A 22,639-nucleotide genomic window follows, 5' to 3' on the forward strand; every position below is an offset into this window, starting at 1 on the left:
TGATTTCTGTGAAAAAAACTGCTGTTTTGGTAAGATAATATACTTCAGAGCTGCCATTCAGAAAAATAATTAGCACTAAATGCAACTTTTTAATCAAAATGTAGCTACAACTACTAGTTTAGTATTCATTTGGTGTAACAGTTTGTTAGAAAAAAACAGGGAAGGTGAAAAAAATAATTCCTGGTAAGTTCTTGGTATGTGGAAGAAAAAAAATGGATAAAATTCCTACCGCAACGTCCTTGATGTTGCACCCTGATGTTCTTATGGTTCTTGCAGGCATACTGATGTAGCTCACACTCGTTGCGGTAGTCCTTTCCATCGCTGCCACATACTGTTTGTTCTGGTCTTCCCTCACAGCCAAGCGGGCACATGCATTTAGCCGACAAGCCATCAGTTGACTGGACACAGGTGCTGCCGTAGCTGCAGGTCACTTCACTGCAAGGGTCTTTGAGAGCTGTAGGCAAGAGGGAAAAAAAAAATGTTCATAAACAAAACAGTGCGACACTCTCCAAGCGCAGCAACTAAACTTTTACACGTGAGGGCACTTGCTGTTACTGTAACAATGGACTGCTTCATGGCATGTAGTTCATTGTACTCACGTAGTGACTAGTGCACTTAAGAAGGCCCAGAGCAGTCATTCAGAATGTCAAAAAGCACTTGACTTCCCTCGGAGGGGGCATACTGTCACAAGTCTATGTTTCATTCTGATTTAGGAGCTTTCAATTCCAAACATGCTTTTCTGCTATGCTCCAGTGAGTTTTAATCGCTGTGGCCGAGAAGGGACCCGTTTTGTATTTACCTTGCCACAAATGAATCCGAGAGCAAGAAGAGAAAAATGAGAAAGCTATTCTCCCGCAGGACACTGTTTTCGGCCTAATTAAACAGCGAGCCATTTGTCGCAGAGTGATTCACTGGTACAACTTTTAATTCTGCCGATGATTTCTGCCAGGAACGCCGACTGTTCTGGAGGTATACGCTCCACAAAAGGTAATGGAACCCCATTGTTATCCTGCAATGCTATTTATAATTATGACTGTTACTTTTGAAAAGAGAAGCGGAAAGCAGGCAACACTCCCAGTTCCACAACGTTATAAAAATTTACTGTGGCTCGTATAATTCGTCTTGTTCCAAAACCATGGCTGAAATTCATACAGTATGGCGACTTAACATAAGGACTCATACTCTGTCTCTGAAAGGCAGCAGGTCATCCACTTGAAATTGAAAAATATTATGGATAGAAAAAATATAATGTGATCTAATAATAAAATGTCAGGATAATATTGATGGAAATAATGAAATCATTGTATTCCGTTATGTTTTCAAAAAAGAAATGTCCACTTAAAACTAACTTATGTCAAGATAATTCTCAAAGCTCTATCATACTATCAAATAATGCTTGAACTATGATACATACAAAAAAAATACTATCAACGGATGTGAAAATTGTGTATAAAAACAAATCTCCAAACTCCCAATCCTCGTTAGCCATTTGCAAGATGAGGAGTGGAGTAATGTTTTCGCACTACCTTGGCAAAATAAAAAAAAATAAATAAAACTTTGAAAACATGATCCCCTCCTCTTGCCTCCGGTATGAAATGACACCACTGTCTTTTTAATAAGAGCTGAGATGTGAACAGAGATACTTTATGGATGTGTAAGAAGAAAGGGCTGCTATGAGGACTTTCCTTAATCAAAGCATATCCCCACTCTTTCTTCCCCCTCTCCTCATATACTCAACAGATTTCCCTCCCTTTTATTTTCCGCTCCTGTCAAGTTCTTTGGAGGTTTAAGAAAGCACTAAGACTTGCTAATGAACACTTTCTGTTTTTTTCCAATATATACTGGATATAAATATATATATATGTATGTATTCCCAAAGAATTTCAAAAGAAACTGTAGACCTAATTTAAACCCATTCAAAAGCAACTTTCAAATCAAGCACTGAATAGTGGGAAGACTGATGGAAATCATAGTCATTGTCAACCATCAACAGTGGCTGCTTGATGACAGTCAATGTGCTACTTTAATTGGGTCAGAACAATGAAATACTGATGATCTTCTAGGGCGGTATTAATGGTTTAGCATTAATGACCTTGCTGAAGCTATCAGAGAACCTCAGACATCATTTTCACTCTCAACGAAAAATAGTACATCGACAACCTGTTAAAATATTTGTTTCAGCTTTTCCAGGAAACTGAAAAAAAATCATGAATTATTTGTTGAATTCAGCAATTACCCTAGAAGGGTGACGCCCTGCAAAATTAGGCTAATGCACAATTTCAAACTAAGGGTAAACCACGTCTTAAATCATTTTGATTGGTTAGCTAATATTAAGAACTTGGTAAACCCCAGTCTAATCAAATACCTAGAACTCAGATTAATATTGCCTTGTACCCAATGGGGATAGGTAATCTAATTTAGCTGCATTATTCTTAGACAATGGCAAAAAAAAAACAATAATTCAGATTTTGACATTGACCGGTTTTAACAAATGTTCAATGGTCCAAAAAAATTAAATTGATAGCTGGCTGTGCTATCCCGACTATCAGTTGTTAATTTTCTCGCCGTCCTTTGAAGATATTAAATAGGTATACCTACTGATGTGAAAAAATAAACACATCTCTTAATGGTGTAATGATAGAGCTTCATAACATGTTTATGTATTATGGTGTTACAATGAAAGGGAAAGTGTTTGTGAACGCATTTGAGTAGTTTTCAGTTCTAAACGACCCAAATTATTTTATTACTAAGTCATAGATCAGTACGGCTATCAACATGTTATGCATTTAAAAACATTTTGATCCTAATTTTCCCAATGTAACTAAGGTATTCAAACTGTATATTTTGGATTATGTATGAAGAGAAAAAAACACTTCAAAGCTTTTCACTGTGATATCTTATGAGACTTAGTCTGGAACAAGATTACTGACAACTTGAGAAGAGGCAGGAGCAAGCACAGGAGGATAATGTCTTCCTCAAAAGTGGGGCAGATGAGCTTTGGAGTTTGTGGACGATTACTGAGAGCCTCTTCCTTCTCACACAAACCCTGTGGTTTTTTAGAGGCAGGTGAGTTAGAGTATTAGGGTGGGCTCGGCTTTGCTCTCTGATCCACTGGTTGCCACTGCAAGTTTGTTAATGCCTCATTAGGGACAGGAAGTTGTCAGCAACATGCTGGCTTGAGCTGGCTCCCGCCGTCACGGTATAAACAGCAGCCAATGTGCGTGTGCGGGTGTGTGCGTGTGCGGAGACTGAGTGGCATTGTGTGACGACGGTGCGTGCACATCTAAAGGTGTGAACAAGAGTTTTCAATGCATAGATGTATTTTTATGCATGCATGTTTTTACGTTGGTTGTTTCCTGGAGCATAGGCACTGATGACAATGGGGAAGAGGGAGAGAAGGGGTTTGAGCTCATCAAATGCAATGATGCGATGTGGGAAAACCCGGCAGGGTGAATCCTAATCAAGAGCCCCCAACCTTCTAACAGCAGGACAAAAAAGAAGAGAGGAAAGTGGCAACGGAGTTGACATTGACATGAACGGAAGGAAGTCATTTGTAAAAAGCGGTAGGGAAGAAAAGTGAATATTGACAGATTCTTTGCAGAATTGACTGAATGGACCCGCTTTATATTTTGTGACACTTTGATTATTTCAGATTTAAAGATAAATAAATACATAATTTAAAGAAAAACATATACACACCCTATTTTTCGATTTTGATTTTGACAAGATTTTGAAAGTTCGACCCATCCCATGAAAGAAAAAAAAACACAAACTGTGCCCCGAGTTTATGGTTTAACGATCGCTTTGCTGAAATATTACTTTTTTACACAGCCCATTTATTGCACCTCATTAGATTGTGCTGGTGGTCTTCTGGTGTACCTTGTTGGTGTACGGTGATACGGCTGAACTATTTCTTCTTTATAAAACATCTTTGTTCCAGTGTTTGTTCATCTTAAATTTTAGATTACATCCCAATGAGCTTCATGCTGAAATAAGGCATAGATTCAAATCTCAAGTTAAGATCGAAGAGAAAATGAGGTTATATAGAGCCTTCAGATGATGAAATACTGTAAAAAAAATGTCAGGGATAAGGAAGAAAATGTGGGGAGGGAATGTTGAGCAATGTAATTGGTAATAAGACTGAAAGGTGCAGAAGTGAGATAAGGGGAATGGGTCAGGGTGGTATATTGGAGTGGACAATATTGGAAGAAATAAACAAAATTCATATTTAAAAGCAAACCCAGAAGATAAGACTAATTCAAAAGAAAACACGGAAAGTAAATTGGCTGAAATGACGAGAAGGCCAAATGGTTAATATTGTTTCATCATTCTCAACACAAGGTCTACTGGAGGATAATTCTCCATGTTTGATGTCGTCCCGCAAAACTGACACTCTCATTTTTTAGTTTGCCCTCGAGGATGCAAGGCGATCCATAAACTCTTCTCATCATTCATCATAACCCTAACAAATTATGCTGCCATGTGTGTATTCAAATTCATTTTACACACTATCTTAGATTTGAGGGTATTAGAAAGTGTTAGAAAACTGATTTAATTGGGTAAAGATTTGGCTTGGAATATTATTGATTTATCTTCCATGCCACGCATCCTCGGAAGGGTTGCGGGGATGCCGGAGCCGGTCCAAGCTCACTTCAGTCGAAAGGCCGACTCCACTCTAGACTGGTTGCCAGTCAGCCATAGAGCACACAGAAAGACGGACAACAACTCAAGTATGTAATCACACTGCCACTGAGTGGGAATTGAACCTTGACAGCCCGCACCAAAGTCAGGCGGAAGAACCACCTCACACATCGGGTGGCTAGGTTTGGAATGGAACAAAATGTACTTGGATGCATTTCCATGCTGCCAATTCTAGCTTACTACCAACAGTAAGTGTGTCACACCCGGAATTGGTTGCCAGCCAACCACAGGGCACCTACTTTCTATTGTTTATGTTTATTCATAAACCATTTACCTTTCTGCATGTCATAAAAAGTTCTATGGTTCTCCAAAATATTTCCTGCTGATTTTATTAGATGTAACCTTATGTATCGCCTAATGACTAAAACAATTCTTCTCATTTGCTGGAATGAATTGCTACCCATGACCCTGTAACCTGATGGCCAACACCAGGTTATGTATCCAGAGTATACACACACACACACACTGACGCACACATGCAAACACACAGTGTTAGTCTGGACAAGTTATGGTTATGAATACCAAACCAAATCCAAAGCCTGGGGGGAAATGAGGGCAGGGAAATAGAGTTATATACCATGACCTCATGCCCTCAGTGTGTTAGCGTGAGTGTGCATAAATGTGTTAAACAATCCCCCATGAGAAATTTGATTAGACTGTGTTTGTCTATATCTGCATGCAAGTTACTGCTTATAGCAGCAGCAGCAAGAAATGAGGAGATGTTATCTTAAAGAGGCAAATGAGGAGGAAGACAGTGAAGAAAGTGGATCAGACGGTTGAGCTATAATCTGCTTGGGTAATTTCTGATATCAAGTTTGAGGTCACATGCTACTGACCTTTTAAGGAACTTTTGTGGTGATGGAGCTTTTTAATGCTTCTAATTTGTAGGGAGGCTACCGCGTTATAAAATAACGAGATATAGCGAGTGGTTGCCATGGCGAGGGCGGATTACGACGACAGTTTTTCCTCCCTTAGCATTCAAGTCACTACTGTCGTTCTTGCCGCTTCTTTGACTTTTAATAGTTATTTAATTGCCTTCGATTACTTGTTTTAAATTATCCCTCTCTAAAAATGTAATATGATCACATTAATTTTCTCCAAATTCTTTATTAGGCAACAAAACCCTCCCTGCAGTTTAGTAAATAAATAGACCCTGCAGTGTGTGAGAAAATACATTTCAACACAAATTGTTTTCACAGACATGTTTATTGCATACATTCTTAAGCAAATTTTTAGAGCTTGTGTCTAAAAGGATACCACTGACCTGTTTTTTCTTCCTATTAATAACCACAACTAGGCTATTTTAATACCTTTTCCATCATCACTTAATTCCACCCAGAAATCCGATATTGACTTTTAATGCTGATGGCAGGGCTCAGCTAGCATTATTTTGAATACATTTGCAGTCACCAGGAGGCATTTTATTCATGGTACTGGTATGAAGCAAAACACCAACCACCTTTTGAAATCCTCAATGTCATTCTCTCTCTCTTATTTCTGGACCGCTTTATCGTCATTATAGTGTGGGATGTTGGAGCCTATCTTGTTCTATAAAAATATTGCTCAACATTTAAATGCAATTTCTACACTTACTGTGATGACTAGTTTTTTTTTTTTAAAAAAAGCAGAGACAACATGTTAGGCAGAAACTTGGGTAGGACATTCATTTTGTAGACAAGTGAACAATCACAATAGTGGAGGAGAACATAAGACTAGAACACAGGAGAAGTAGTGGAGGACAACAAAAAGAAATAAAATAACAAACTGATGCAGCTCTACTACCTAGCAGAGGTTGATAACAAACCAATATCACAAGCAAGGAGAAGAAAAGAGGAATAATGTATGTTATAATTCTTCAAAAACACTTCTATTCGAAGGTTTATTGATCTTAGCAGACTTCTCAATAACCAAAAGATAAAAACAAGAAATGCAGCCAAGGTAACAACTGCCCAATTTAAGTCTCCTTCCTTTTTCAAGTTCACTAACAAACTAACTTTTGTTTTTCTTTGGAAAACCAATCCTCTGGGAACACCTACTGAATGTTCTATTTACTTGTTAGTTTGGCTGGAGGTAGTGGAGATTGTGCAGCTTCCAAATCTTCCATCTAAATCCTCTCTGTAGTGTGGACTAGGTAAATGATAAAAAGAGGTATCTATAGGTTACAGGAAACAAAATGTCACTGTTTGCAAGTGCTGTACATGGTTTGTAACCATTTTATAAGAGTCGTGATATCTTAAATTTAACGACCAATCAAAAATGCCTCAGTGTATCATATTACTTTCAATTCACATTTCCAGCCAAGCCAATTGTAGATTTTTTTTCTGCCACTAAGATGTATTAGGACTACTGATGAATGGTGGCGTTCATTGCCAAAAGCCTTTAAAAATCCTTTTCATTTTACCCAATTTCCAATAAATCCTCTTTACTCGTCATTTTCTGTCATGTGGCTGCAAATTAAATGACAGCACAGATTTGCCCAAATAAGTAAATCAAAGCAGAGCCATGTTAATCATGTGAGCAAGTGTGCTGATGCAGATCACGCGATCTCATAATAGTCTTATCAGATTTTTGCATGCTATAGGAAATAAATACCTTTTTATTTTTGTGTACAGAAATGCATAGAGTAACAATAACCAAATTATCGTACACTGACTTGAATAAAAAAAATATATACATCTATATTTCCCTGACAATTTTGATATCAAAGTACCATACAATGAAAATGGTGTATGGCCTTTTATCTCCCTTTTTCCGTTGTTCACTTGTTAGTCACATGACACCAGCAGTATGCTATTCCTCAAATTTAAAGCTGAAAATTCTGATGTCTTTCTCAATTTACTGAGTGACTCTGTCCTACAGAAACCAGATGCTCTCCAAAGATGCTCTGCCAAAAATAGATATTTGGCCATTTTCAATCCAATGCGATTTGTGTATTCTATCAAACATGACATTACGTTACTCAACCAGATTTGCATCTTAAAGTTGGTTGTGTTTGAATGTTCTTTTGTAACCAACATAAGCTTTGAGAGAGCCAGCTTGATAGGTTGACCAATTTCTAATAGATATGAATGAAAGATATAACCAATATTGAATTGAATAAACATTGCAGATTGGAATAAACTATGTTGAGTTGCAGGGCAAATTCCTGGTTTACTTCTCAGTTGAAATATTATTTTCCTCCAAAATGAATCAATGAATAATGTTGGGGATGAAAATCCTCTAAAACTAAATTCAACACGCTCTGAGCAATTTTGATTGATACTTTTTTCAAGCCTGGGGAAATCCCAACACCAAAAGCGCAATAAGGGAAAAACGAATATTTATTTTAAAAATTTTGAGCCAAATGGCTGCTTTCTGTGCCCTGGGTCACATACAAAAGCGATATAAAAATATTCAACTCAGTGTGTGACACACATCCACATCTGCACGCATGACCACACAGAGACTCACAAAATCCCAATGCGATTGTAATGCAAGTTCATCCACATGCAGACTTGCATTCTACTTTGCCTGCTGTGCTTCTACAAAGCAAAAGTAAGGACAAATGAAAGTCCATATTCCAGTACAGTGGCTCCATAAGATGAGTTCTCCAACATTTCCCTGTTTCTCTCCAGGAGGGAGAGTAACTGCTTATGCAGTCCAGGGTTGCAAGTAAAAAATATCACTTTTTCTGGGATTTATTTAGTAGAATTTGGTGGGAAAAAAATGCAAAGATTTTTAGTTATCATAATAAATACAAGACTAAACCTAAAAACAACTTTTTGAATGTCATTGTCATTGGGGATCATATCCTCCGTTAATTATGTTGCAACATGTGGAGAATTCCATTCAGGGTATTTAAAATAATTTTGCTCTATTTTTTTCACTTTGGCTGGAGACAGCAATCGATTGAGTACCTTGTTTACCGTTGGTGTTATGTTATCAGGCGTCAAGTTTAAACACGACCTCTTCTTTGAATTTTGATCATGTCTGAGGCCTTTATCGTCTTACTACTTGACAGTCAAGAGAGACAACATAAATCAATAGAAACAAGATCATTTTGATTTATCCATCTAAAAAAAACGATGACATTTAAGAATCGTGTCTGCTTGTCTAGGTAATTAGGAAGTGGGCGATGTAAATATTGTATGGAGAAGTGTGGACAGACAGGAGTGCTCATTTTAACATGTGGCCCATGGGAGGGGATTAAGATCATTACATAGACACCTTAAATGCTTTAAGAGCCTCTTTGGTGAGAGGATTTACAGTTTAATGGCAGTGTGGAGTCACAACATGTATATTGGGATGACCGTGATGATATTGAGGTATAAAAACATAAAACAGTGGGTATTTTAAGAAGAACACTAGCCTGTGGTGTTATAGAAAAATAAAATAAATAAAAAAATAAAAAAATCCCCAAGGAAAAATTGCTTACCTAAAATGCACAAATGTTGCAGATTCTAATTTAACATAATATTCACCATAATTACATTCCCATTTTACTTTGTTGAAACTTCAGACATTACCTGACTCCAACACCAATGAACTGAATAATGTGAAAATAAACATTTTAGCCACTAAAAAACAGGGAATAAAATGAAATCTACTCAACCATGTAGACTGTAGAGCAAGGGCAATGACCACAGAAATGTGAACCAAAGAAAACACGTGTTGTTATCGATTTGGCTGTCTAGATTGTAAGATCGCTCCAGTTTAAAATGGCTGAAGCAAATGAAGATTTCAATAGGGATTAATGACATCATGAGAAACTTTTTTGTGCTTTTTACCACTTAACCACAAGAATTCTGATAGTGCATTATATAGCCGAGGAATAAATGAATAAATAAATAAACAAAATGGTGAGTGAAGAATGATCCGATTCATAGTTTTTAGGTTGTGGCTTAGGGACATTAAACTAAGGGGATATTACAATTATGACAAGTGTTGTACAAAATACTGTCAACAGATTGAAAGAGAGCTACAGATGCCCCGCAAGTAAATATTGCAAAGAAAAATACACATCTTTGGCAACACCAGTACAGATAAGACTGACTAGTTGATTTGAATGAGACATGACAGTTTCTTAGAAATCTTGCCACTTCATTTACCACCATGAACACCTGCCAATCACTTTCAAACTGGCGAATAAAGACATTTGCAAGATAATCCAAGTGACAGCATTCTTGGAATAGACCTCCATCTATCAGACTGTTCACCTTGTGCACGCTGTGCTGTCTGACTATCTCCTTCTCTGATTTGTCCAAAAAGTCTATAATCTCAGCTAGAGTGACCCGCCCAGACCTGTCAAAGCTGCTTGAATTTAAAAAGAAATATGAAATGCCTGGCTTCACAATGACCTCCAAGTGTCGCTTATGTTTTCTGCTTTCTTGCACAGTGACAAAAACCTATCGTAAGCCTATTGTTATATTCAATAGAAATCCTTTTCATGCCAATTAATCAGCACATCTACTGACGTCAAAATGGGGTTCTTAATTTCATTTTAAGATCTATTTCCTATCCCATCAAAACCTCATGAATCATGCCCCTATTATGAAATAATGAGAACTTGTTTACTTGAAAGATAAGAACGAACACAAGGCAACGATGAGATACAGAACAGGTGTCAAACTGATTCCAGAAAGAGCCAAGAGGGTGCAGGTTTTCCTCCCTACTGAAATAGCTCAGACAGTTAGACCAATGAGGAGAAGCAGCACCTGACTGCAATCAACTGATTACAGTTGTAAGAAAACAGATTGGTAAAAAGGTGCCATCTTGGTGGGTTGGAACAAAAAAAACCTGCACCCACTCTTTCTGGAATGATTTTGGCACCAATGAGATGCAGCAATGTGGGAACTGTTGAGTAAAACACTGTAGTGCAAAATGCAGTGATAGATTTCAATTTTTTCCTCCATGTTATTTACTTTATTTTTCAAGTATAGAAACCATATTTCAAGCCATATTTTCCTCCAACTTATCAAGCAACAGCCAGTATAAAAAAGTATAAAACGGCAGTATGTCTTTTGGGAATTCTCAGCACGACTCCAAATGGCCTTGAAACCAGCTACTTTCTTCTCATATAGAAAAAGAACGGGAAAATGACTCTCCTGTTTCTTAGGGGAAATGAACGTTGCCAGTAGCTTTGGAAAAAAAAATCAATATAGCAAAATTGCTCTTTTGGCAACGTTGAATTAAATTGTTAATTTGCTCCTCTAGGCTCGCTACCATTTTTTTGGGTAAATACATCAATGTTGGGGATTTGAATGAAAAACACTAAACAAAATCCCCTTGACAAATTATTCAAATCTCTTTTCAACTTTTTAAGATATTCAGTTTAATTCTGCAAGATCACTATCATTATGGCAGCATGGCGGCCTCCCAGTTTTGGGGTCGAGGGTTTGATCCCAGGTCTGTCCTTACTGTGTGGAGTTTGCATGTTCTTGCTGGGCTTGAGTGGGTTTTCAAAGGGTAGTCTGATTTCCTCCCACATTGCAAAAAACATACAGGGTAGGCTGGTAGAACACTATAAATTGCCCCTAGTTATGAGTGTGAGCATGAATGGTTGGTTTTCCGTCTCCTCGTGCCCTGCAGCTGACTGGCCACCGATTCACGGTGTTCCCAGCCTGATGTCGGTAGTTACCGGAGATAGGCTCCATCATCCCCCGCAAGTCTTGTGAGGATAAGCGGTACAGAAAATGATAGAATGAATGTCTATCATCATCATTGTCATATTTACGAATGCTGTGCTTATTATGTTGTTTTCACAATGACCACATGCTGTCGTTGCCTGCAGTAATTGTGCTGCTTCTGCTACACCTGTGGTGAGCCACAAATCTGTCTCCCAAGTACGTTTGTTTTTAGTGGTCACTGAATTTTCAGTCAACTTTCATCTCCATCTCCAGTAATAATAAAAGATGTTGATGTTAAAGTAAGAATTCAAGTTCTACAATTCTTGTTCTACACTCTTAAAAATGTTTTATGTAAATGTTCATGTTGACAAAAGGAAATAAAAAAGAAACAGTTCATGAATGTACGGTAACACTATTCTCTTTTTTTACAAAGTTTGTGGCTAGTTGGGTGTTGAAATAACGACAACGTAAAAAATAAGTAGTGTTATTTGAATTGTAAAGAACACCTGCAAGGTAGCTGCTGCCCTAAAAAAATGTGAAATGAATATTTTTCACTTTCTGTGAAAAGTCTGGTAGATGAAACAAAATAGGAGCTTTTTGGGTAGGTAAGACGTAGGAATGATAAAAGCAGTTCTATTGTTGCCACTGAATCGTTGTGTCAGCTAATCGGAAATTCTGTTGAACCTCTTGTGTTGGTAAGGAGTACACAAACACTACTGTAGTCACAACAAAATGGCTTTTGTTAAATTGCTACTTGGTCAATCGTTAAATGGATGTGGGTACTTACAGCACGGGCCTTTACGGAGAACCTTGATGCGGCGCTGGCTACGGCACTGGGCTTTCTCCAGCTCGCACTCGTTTGTATAGGTGGATGAATCGGACCCACAGACAGGAGCGACCAAAGATGGGCAGTTATCCATTCTCTTGCACACGCACTCTGCGTTGGCTGGATCCTTTGGATCTCGCTCACACACGGCGCCAAACCCGCACAATTTCCCTCGGCAGCCTGCGTGGGAGACAGATAAGATGTTTTTTTGGGATTATTTGAAATTTATACAGTACAAATAATGAGTCTAGGAAGTCTAATGACAATCTAGCCCCTAACCACTGGACTCCTTGATTTATAAAGGCATTCGGGATTCCTGGCAAGTCCAAGGCAATAGTCTTTCACTTTCATGTTGTCTGTTTTTGAGTCACCGTATTTTCCACACATTGAATGAAAAAAGTAAAATAAATTGGATATTCACCAAAATTCAATAACTTTTTTTGACATAGATATATACAAAATGAGCTCAGTAAGAATTGAGTACAAGTCTAATAATACACTAAGCAAATCAGCAGTGCCAAAGACAATGTCCTTGGGAGGTGTAATAAAGCAATTCAAACATGAAACAATGACAACTGTGAAGACAAAATGGGACACTTCCCCCTGCACCTTTTCCTTAGTTGCTTAAACAGAGGTAAAAGTGACATGCTGCTCAGAGTGTACAATAAACATTAGAGGCGACTTGAAACATAAGCATGTATCTGTGTTTCTATCTTGTGTAAATAAAACACCAGGTTAAAATCTAATTGAGCAAGTCACCAAGTGTTACGGCCTGCTCTGCCCTCGCTTTTATGTGCAGACTCCTTGTGAGCCAGCAGATGATGGGTCCTAGCAGAATATATTAAATAAATAAATAAAATACTCAAAGCTACCCAACCTGATCAGAACTCAGTGGATAAATTCACGCTCACAGGAGTCTACAGAGCCTCATGTGCTGATGGAAAAATATGTCACATTAACACACACTTGCACACAGATAGCCACTTCTTATCACTGGCTCCCAGGCTGGGACTTTAAGCAGTCCAGCATGTCCACTTGGACCCACTGCTGGGTTTTGCTCAAATAGATCGACAGCTGGATACAGACTCACAATCCCGCAAACAGAGAAAGTGTGTGTCCAACCTGTCCAATCTCTCCCTGCGGCATCTCATTCTATCCTTAGAGTGAGAGTTTGAGATGGTGTGTGTACACGTGTGTTGAGACATGTTCACCATTCCCAGTGGGAGAATGCCTGACAGCTACCTGAGCTCACACTCTTTAGTATCTAGGGAAAAGATGTCCGGGTATGAGTTCTGTGTGTGTTTGTGTGGGTGTCATGTTCGTGGGGGGTTGATATGTGTGTATGTTTGTGTTTCATTCTCAGGCTCACACAGGATAATGGTGTTAGAATGAACAAACAACTCGGTGGCAGACTTTACCTTACAACACATACTGTAAATATTGTATGTCCATGCAGTTGGATGTGTGTATGGTACACGGCAACACAATGTTAACTCCGCTGATGACATGTTTGAATGAGAGAGTAAGAGAAAAAAAAGGAGGTTAACGGTCAGAAGATGACTGAATGTGTATGTAGTGGTGCAGGTGAAGCACCAAAGCCATCATGTATGCATGGCTTCTCGCAATTGCTCACGGTCTCCAATGACAAGCTACCTTCAAATGTTCATGTTTGGACAGAATGAGATTCTCAGTGTATACAATGGAACATTGTTCAAAAACCACAAAAGAAAAAGCCAATGGCGAAACAGTTAAAACCGAACGCTGGCAATCATTTACAGTCGTTATGCAGTTTGCATCAATATTTTTAAACATTAAACATAGAGCACTTAGGATAATGACCTTGAAATTATGTTTTTTGCTAAGACTTTCTATTTACACAGAAAAGAAAAAACAGAATAGTGAAAATGCATTATGTGATCAAAACTAGAGAAAAGGATACAATTTGCTGCAAATATGACCATGTTAAGAACACAATGCGACGTGAGCATAGGCTTTTATACTGTGTTCGGACTTAGTTGAATGCAAAGTGTGAAATAACAATTCTCATATTACATGATGAATGCCTGTGAGAGGAAAAAAGAGCAAGAAAGATGGTTTGAAACCAAATCTATTGTACTCCGTTTTCTACTGAATCTGGACAGTAGCCTCAAGCTGAGCTGAGTGAAGAAACATTCACATTGAAGATGCAGGCATGGTCAAAGCAAAGGCACCGTATCAAGTGTACGCCATAGAAGGAGTGTACAAACTGCATACTTATGTAGTTCTTTCCTGAAGGAGACTATGTATTTGACGATTGTGCTTCAATTAGAAGCTGAAACACGTAATATACTTGCCAGCAACACCACAGAAAGAAAATAAACCCCCCCAAATTTCAAGAAAAATAAGAAATGTACTAGCTCTGACCCAGTTAAACAGGTGATCTGCGGGATTGTTGAGTGAATGCAAGTGCAATAGATGTCTTATACAGTAGATATTTGGTTGCACTTTTAATCTTTAAAAACTGTAAAATAGAAGCATAAGATATTTTGCATAAATCTGTCATTTTTTATTGTGTAGGAGCATATAGATAATAATACCCCCCAAAAGTAAAGAAAGAAGTCAGCTTTTTCCCAATTCCGCATTTCAGTTTAATATTAACTTTTTGCACTGTATTAATATGAGTGGATGCGTCCACAAACTGTGCTTGCGAAAAGGCTTAACAAGAATGGGTACTCTCACCCAATACATAATTTATAAAAAAAACTGTACAGCATTTTCTACTTCTGCATCAAATCTTCCAGATTGATGGTTAAGAGTCCCAAAGGTCTAGAGTCCTTGTCTAGTCAACCAACAAAGATCATCTGGTTTGAATTTAAAGTTTCAAGTTTACGTTCCTTGTATGCATTCCTTTCAGCAGATAATGACCAAAAGCAATTTTGAAAAACCAGGCTTTCAATAGAATTTCTCTGCAAAGTGTCAAGAGCTAGAGCACAAGGTAAATTGATTTTAAAGGGACTAACTCTAACTGTGGATTAAGTACAGTACAGTGTACCTGGTAGTATTACGGTATATGAAAACAAACAAAAATGTACATGGAAATGTACGCAAAGTTAACATCATGAGCTGGGCTTGAATTTTCTGCCTTCGTGACGATAGAGACTGCGGTCTAAAATGTTTACTCGTTGGCGGCACCTTCCTGGGTTTAGACTTTGCCCTCTATTGATTAATAATACAAACTCGTACAATTTCCAGTGTGAATACAAGCTTTGCAATTCTTTGTCCATAGGTCTTACAGAGTGAAAATGAGTGTGCGTATTCATGTTTGCTCTTCCATGCACTTAGAAAGGGTAAGGTAATCTCCCTTGAGCCCTGCAGCGTTACAAGCTTCACTTCCAGGCTGTATTTTTTTTTCTTCTCTATTGGTGTCTGAGCAGAAAAATCCCATTCCATAGAAAAGACAGCATGTCCAGTTTGCACTTGTTAGAGCAAACATCTTTTGCAGGTAGCGTTTCATCCTTGTCAAGGCTCATCCATTAAACATAAAAGTGTGACTGCACCTTAAACACCGACAGAATGAGTCATGAAAGAAAAGTCGTATAAAAGGAAAAGTAGTGGTGTTTGTTGTATGTTTGGGAATATTGTAATTAAAGAAAAGCATACAAGTGGGTAGTGTGTGGTATAGTAGTTTAGTAGGTTTTTCTATTGCAAACTATGGGCAACAGGTTAAGAACACCCCAAATTGGAAGCAAGCCCATCAGAGACTATAATTCCTTTGTTTTTTAATTATTTTGATTTTAATTGTTTTTTTTTTTACTTACAGTGTCATATTTAGATGTTTTATATTCCTTAGTTTACTGATAATGCTGAGCCTGTCCTGAAAAGATTTTATTCTAGCTTTTGACTGGCTAAAATGGCCTGACATTTCATTATTACATCTCTGCCTTTGTTTAGCGTACATGTTAGAAGCTGTAATACGATAATACTGTGTATGCAATAAATATCATTTGGCAAAGAAACATGTCTAATGTCACTTCATTTTCACTATACTAATTATCCACAAAACAGTCAAGATCAAAGAAATTGTAACTCGTTCTGAATTTTACTGTCTTTGTACCTTTTTTTTTTGAAACATTGCAAATGTCGCTAAACATCCATTTAATAGATCCAGACTGGCTGTTTTTTCAGCACATTTTTTCTTCAATCCACATGCAGAGCTAAAATGTTAAATCCTACGACAAAAAAAAAAAAATCATGTCATTTGTATATGATCCAATTTAGTCAACCACTCACATATAAAAAATCGCTGATTAGTATAATATGAAAATAATCATTCACTAGAGCCCAAGTTCATAAACAAGCTATTTCATTTTCTGTACCACTTATCCTCACAAGGGTCGAGGTAGTTCTGGAGCCGATCCCAGCCAATTTTGTGCATTAGGCTGTATAGACCCTGAAATTGTTGCCAGCCAATCGCAGGGCACAAGAAGACAGGTAACCACCCACACGGGGACAATTCGGACGGTTCAACCAGCCTAGTAGGCATGTGGGGGGAAGCTGGACTACCTGGAGAAAACCCACATAGACACGGGGAGAACATGCACCACCAGTTGAGAAGGATCAAACTATTTATGCCTTGTAACAGAAATACCCAGTGGCCTTTTATCTGCCATACAAATTTCAACATTCAAAAGTTTTCTAAGGTGTGTGTGTGGGGGGGGATTCTCATAATGAGAAGAATGGTGTAACCCTTGCCACATACACTACTTAAAGCTTGAAAGGTTGGCCCTTAAATGTACTCCAAGTGGGGCTTACCAGGCATTTGAAAGATTCCGTAGTTGTCTGTTAGACTTCAAAGTGAATCCGAAAACAACTTTGGAAGACAGAAAGGAAGCAAGGGACGATGGACATTAATAATTAAACGTCACGAAGTGAGACATGACTAGAGCAGAATATCGAAAGAAATGCAGGGCTAACCAAGGAAAACTGGCCAATGTACTGCAGTCCATTGAGGTGAAAAAATAGATTTGCTGAGCGACACAAACACAGACTTAACAACCTGCCATCAGCCAGATCAGAAAATCAAAGTGGATGGTGTTTCACGAGGAGTCACTGCTCAGTGCCATCGAAGTGACGTCGCATCAATGTTGAATGAGAGTAAATTCATTACACTCCAGCACTCCAGAGGGACATCGTCACTTGCTGTCCAATAAATTGAGCCTTTTTTCTCCAGCGGATACTAATACAGAGGGATGCTTTTAATGGTTCCTTGTCTTGGCCCATCTATTTATAAGTAGTGCTCCTATTTGTGGAGGTGCCTGAAAAGTTAAGCAAGGGAAACGTTGTCATGACAACAGCCGCTGATCCAATTAGAGCCAGTTGCTTCCACACATAAGGGGAGTCGAAAGTTTTCGCCGTGGCCACAGGTGTTTTAGATCACAGCCAACAGCCGGGTTCTTCTACCTCGACATCTTTATTGAGACTTAAAGGTTGAATTGCAGGAATAATCAACTCTCTTCATTAAAATGCATCTTGAATACAATTGTGAATTTTTAAAGACACAACCCCAGATCAGTTATTTTCCAATGTTAACGTTGCTACTCTTCTGGGATAAATATTGCTATTTGTGGACTCCCTTGGCTACAGCTACTTCTTTTCTTTTAATTATGTCCCACTGGCCCGTAGTGCAGCTAAACAATACAAAGAAACAAGGAACATATACAAACATTTTGTGCCTAATTATATCCAAAACTAACCTTGCACTTTACCTTTATCATTCAGGTACGTCTGATTGTCTTCCTGTTTATCAATTTCACTAATAACTCTGATAATCTTATTTTCACATTTGTTTGACTATTAATACAGGTCAAATGCGTCTTTGCTTAGTTTCACCTTTGCACTTTAGTTTCATCGTTTCCAACGGTGAATCCAAACATCAATGAGCTTTTTGCTGGTATTGTTTGGAGCCATACTTATAGTCCAGTCTAGTTTACAGTCTAACTCCTAGCAGAAAACGGGATATAAAATAGTTAACTAAGCAAATGTCCGGCAGCAGCATCAATGACTTCCCTCGTTTACTGTTCTTTTAGTTTTGGAAGCTAGCTGATGCAGTGTCTCTAGAAATCAGATATGAAATGGGAGTTGTTGACAGCAAAGAACATCTGCCTAATCATGCTTGTTATGGAGAGAAAAAAAATGTATTTGAAGGACAAGACACACAGCTATATATCTTGACTGAGCAGCGGGGAATGACAATTTCTTGAAGTCGTAGTCCCTGCAATGAATAACTGAGTAGTGATCCACAAGAACACATTTTCTATCCTCTGCTTATGTGATCCGAATCTAACACAAGTTAATGAGAATAAAATCCATCCTAGTGTAGGATCAGGATGAAAATGAAATATTATATCTCTGAAAACCATGTACCTGCTCAGTCTACAATCACAAATAGTACATTTTCACTAAATTCAATCATCTCTGTTTCACGTTAAATAGTCCAGTTTAAAACATTTTACTTTAATATAATTATTTAGAGACAAAAATAACCAGTGAACATGAAGCAACAATACCCTTTTTAGAGTTAATATTGTCACAAAAATGTTTGCTAGTTGATGTCAAAAATATCTCTCAACTCTTTTATCTTCCCGCTTGACCGTGTCTTTTTTCTCAACGTTATCAATGATGCAGGGATAGATGACAGAACCCGATTCTGTCACCTCCTATCTCCTGCTTCAACTCAGCAGCAGTTAGCCACAGAACAGATTTCTGCAGGTCTGCAATATGCATGAAGGAAGCCAGCAGTGCTGCAGGCACACTCTGGGATTCAATTATTCAACTAAGCCGGTATTATGAGGAGAAAGAGTGCCGCTTTGTTCACGTCATAGAATGTGACATCACTTCACAAAGAAGTCTGATGGACTTTCTGGAGAAAATATTTTTCTTGTTCCTCGCCTTTGGTTTTCTATTTTTACCCTTTCCAATTACAAGCAGGCGTTATAGGGGACTGCGAGGAGCAATTTATAATGAGGAACCATATATTGAAGATGTGCGGCAAATGGATGTAACGAAACAAAGCTAATGATGCAGCCGCGACATCACACAACAATTCAGATCTAGTTTCAACTGTAATTTGGAGGAAGTTGCTGCTGATGTGAACTACTTTATAAATGTTTAAAAAAACTTTGAATCGTGCAGAGTTAGAGCTCACACTGCTGACTCCTGTCCAGTCAATAGTTGACAGATGGGAGGCAGTCCATCAGAAGTCCCCTTGAATAAATAAGTTGGAGTGGAATCATGACTTTCAGGCCGGCTTCCACCTTGGGTATAGAGGGCTCATTCTTTTATATTTATTTTTTTGTTATTTTCCAGGAATCTTGGAGGAAGACCAAATAAATAGCAGATGGCAGCAGGATACACCGAACAGGCAACCCTGCGAGGGCTTGAATGGCGAGCCAGGAAGCATCCGCTCTCCTAGATGAGAGAGGCAAGCCTCCTCCATATGGTCTTCATCGCCATGCCTCAGCACAACAAAGTGCACACAAACTCATTACTACTCCTGAAAGCTGGTAGAGGAAATCTTTCTAACTGGTGCATTAGTGCCAACATATGGGAAAGAGGAATTCTTCTGATGGGTCCATTAAGAGGAGAATTTGAGATTCTTCATGTAGTGGACATCATCTTTGTTACTATTCAGAAAAGTGGGTATGTTACGGCAGAGAGACATAGCCACTGCTAAATCATCAGCATGCTATGAGAGTGTGAACACTGCATTTGCCCAAATGTATTTGTTTGATCAGATATTTCATTGCTGGAAATAATCTATTTTTGTTCATGCGAGCAGTTGACACTGAACTCCTTACTCACTTCCTGGTATCCCCTTTTTCAACTGACAAAACAATTTATTCCATTTTTCAAGCAGGCATGAACTACATAAGAACAGTGAGTGCAAACCACAAAAGATGAAGATGATAATAATATCAGCAAAACAAGCCAGTATAAATAAAACAAAAACACACAGAAAAACATACATTCCTCCTATTCATAGATAACGTTTGGGCTAATATGGAGTGACCCGATCATAATCGGTCATTCTGATGATTAGTAGTTACCTGATTAATTCAGTAATTAGTTAGGTCTAGCAGTTCTGAAGTGCGGGTCACTGCGTGTGCAGCGGTTCTCAATTATTTTCTGACGTGCCATCTAGAAAGACAAAAATATTCCTCATTCAACTCATTTTCCACCTGAGTTCAGACTATATATTTTGTCCCTGACATGGTTTCCCAACCACTATTAAGCCAAGGAACTTGTACTTTATTAAAAAGTGCCCACAGAAACTGTAGTACTAGTAACTCAACATAACAGATACAGGAAGTTCGGTCAGTTTGCATGGACTAACCGTACTCCGTAAAGGTGGATGTGATAAAAACTGTGGAAATCCAAGCCTGACCTGTGGCTGCAAAAGTAGTGGTGGCAACTTCAATTAGCCCCATTAGTCACCTCCATTCTGTGCGCCTCCTCATTCAATAGCTTTAGGTCTCTGATCAATAGCGCAACCAATGTGGCTGCAAATCACTTCATTTTGTTTGCTTCTCTCTGTCTCTGTCTCTCTCTCTCTCACTTTCTCTCGCTCTCGTAGGAATTAAAAAGGAGGAACTAGAGGGACAGTGATGTGAAAAACGTTGCTCTTTTTTGAAATAGGTTCAAATTGAATAGCCCAAAGAGGCCAATAGGGACTATTAGAAGCGACATTCATAGCAGGCAAGCCTCATTGTAGATCCGGTCAATGTGTGCAAACTTTTTATCTCTGACAATCTTTCTTTTTAATAACCCTGAAAGGTGAATGTAGCATATAATTGTGTTCACCCAAAAATGAAAATGCAATTCTGTCTACACACGGCATCCATCAAACTGAACTTATTCCCCGGGGTAGCTTCAGGGCCTTCAGTACACATCATTTACAAACACACACATACACACACAAACAATTGTAGAAGACGAGTAACCTAAAGGGTTTGAGAAACGCTTGATTAAAATTTATTAGTAGTATATAGCACCCACACTATTGACTTTAAACAGAGAACAGGCGCCATACGAATAGCCGTTGCAGAATCAATTGAGGGTGACACAAAAACATCTCCAAACAGGGCCATGCTTTTGTGCTTTTCATTTGCATGTGGGGAGTGCTTGTTGTAATATTTCCGCATTGTGAGGGAAATGGGGAAAAGGGAAATAGAGTAAGCTGTGCAAGTGTGTCATTTTTAATGTGCCACCGAATGGAAGCGCGTTTCCCCACCATTCAGATCGTTTGTCTTCATTTTGTCTCTTATAAGCACTTAGCTCATCCTGACCCGCAACATTATGCCACCTCTATGTTAACAGCTGTGTGCGGCCAGCTGCACTTAAACTCAAACACTTAATAACTTCCAGTATGAACAATTGGATTCAACATGTGCAGTAAGAAAACTATTGTATTTTGAGCCAGACCTGATATTCTTGTCGCTGTATGAGTGCATAACCAGTGTAGTAAACACAATTGATAACATTGTTAAGTATAGTTGTAGTCTAATAAGATTATGTAGAGGAGGATAATTGTTTGTTTGCTATATTAACAGAAAGGAAATGTCAACTTTAAGTAATAAGACATCACACTGGACAATCAAGAACTGATTATAAAACACTCAGACAAAGATTTTACTCTGACATCCAAACCTAAGCAAAATTATTCAATAGATTATTTGATGAAAATACTCTTTTGGAGAGATTCAGTAAACTTCCACTTTTAAAAATAATCTTTCTATAGATTACATCTTAGTTATGAAGATATGTCTTTTATATTGAAATGATAACTAACTCCAAATCCATTGAAAACTAAAAAAGAGGCTTTAATTTAGTTTCTCGGTGCTTAAACTGCCTTTAGATCTGTTCCTTTCACTAGGTTCTTTTGCTCTCCAGATAATAGATTTTTAAAAATGATAGACAAAGCACATTTTACGTTCATATAAAAAGACATTTGCAACAAAAAGTTTGTCTTTTAGAACTATAGTTCGGTTAAGGCAGCTAGACTTTTCTTCATTGTTATTGTTAACACAGATACAGTACGGTATGTTTGCCATTAAGCACTATCATTTGTCTTTGAGTGTGAATCTTTCTGTGGTTGTGTCTCTTAATTATCCACTTCCAATATGTCCCGCAGAACAAGAAATGCTTGAACACATGGCTCTTCGGCTGTTTAAAATGAATCACCAAACATATTTTGCCTCATTTCTTCGGGGGACCAATCTATCACTGTATGAAACAAACTGAGGTCCACTGTTCTTGGCTACTCTTACTATTGAGAAGAGAGAAAAGTAAAAAATAATTTCTGATTGGATTTTATTATTATAATGTTTTTTTTGCCTGTCTGTCTGAGAAATTTATTTTTATTATTAATAATGGCAGTTTCTCTTAAACAATTCATTAGAAAATCAGTTGGATTGGTCTTTGTTGAAATCCCTCTGATACCAAGCAGTCCGTTAGAATTTACAAACAAACA

The 22,639-nt window shown here is 38.1% G+C and overlaps 1 protein-coding gene across 4 annotated transcripts in view; it reads right to left on the reverse strand.

Annotated features, from left to right (window-relative positions):
* The window catches only part of agrn (agrin), a 173,814-nt gene that overhangs the window by 82,363 nt on the left and 68,812 nt on the right, over positions 1 to 22,639 (reverse strand). For all 4 annotated transcript variants that reach the window (XM_077732487.1, XM_077732654.1, XM_077732404.1 and 1 more), the window contains 2 exons: positions 12,094 to 12,312; positions 230 to 454 (listed from right to left, as the gene is read on the reverse strand). In XM_077732487.1, the coding sequence (XP_077588613.1) occupies positions 230 to 454; positions 12,094 to 12,312 (444 nt within the window). The remainder of the gene's footprint in view (positions 1 to 229; positions 455 to 12,093; positions 12,313 to 22,639) is intronic.

This window comes from Stigmatopora nigra, chromosome 1, assembly GCF_051989575.1.
Source record: "Stigmatopora nigra isolate UIUO_SnigA chromosome 1, RoL_Snig_1.1, whole genome shotgun sequence".
Classification (NCBI taxonomy): Eukaryota; Metazoa; Chordata; class Actinopteri; order Syngnathiformes; family Syngnathidae; genus Stigmatopora; species Stigmatopora nigra.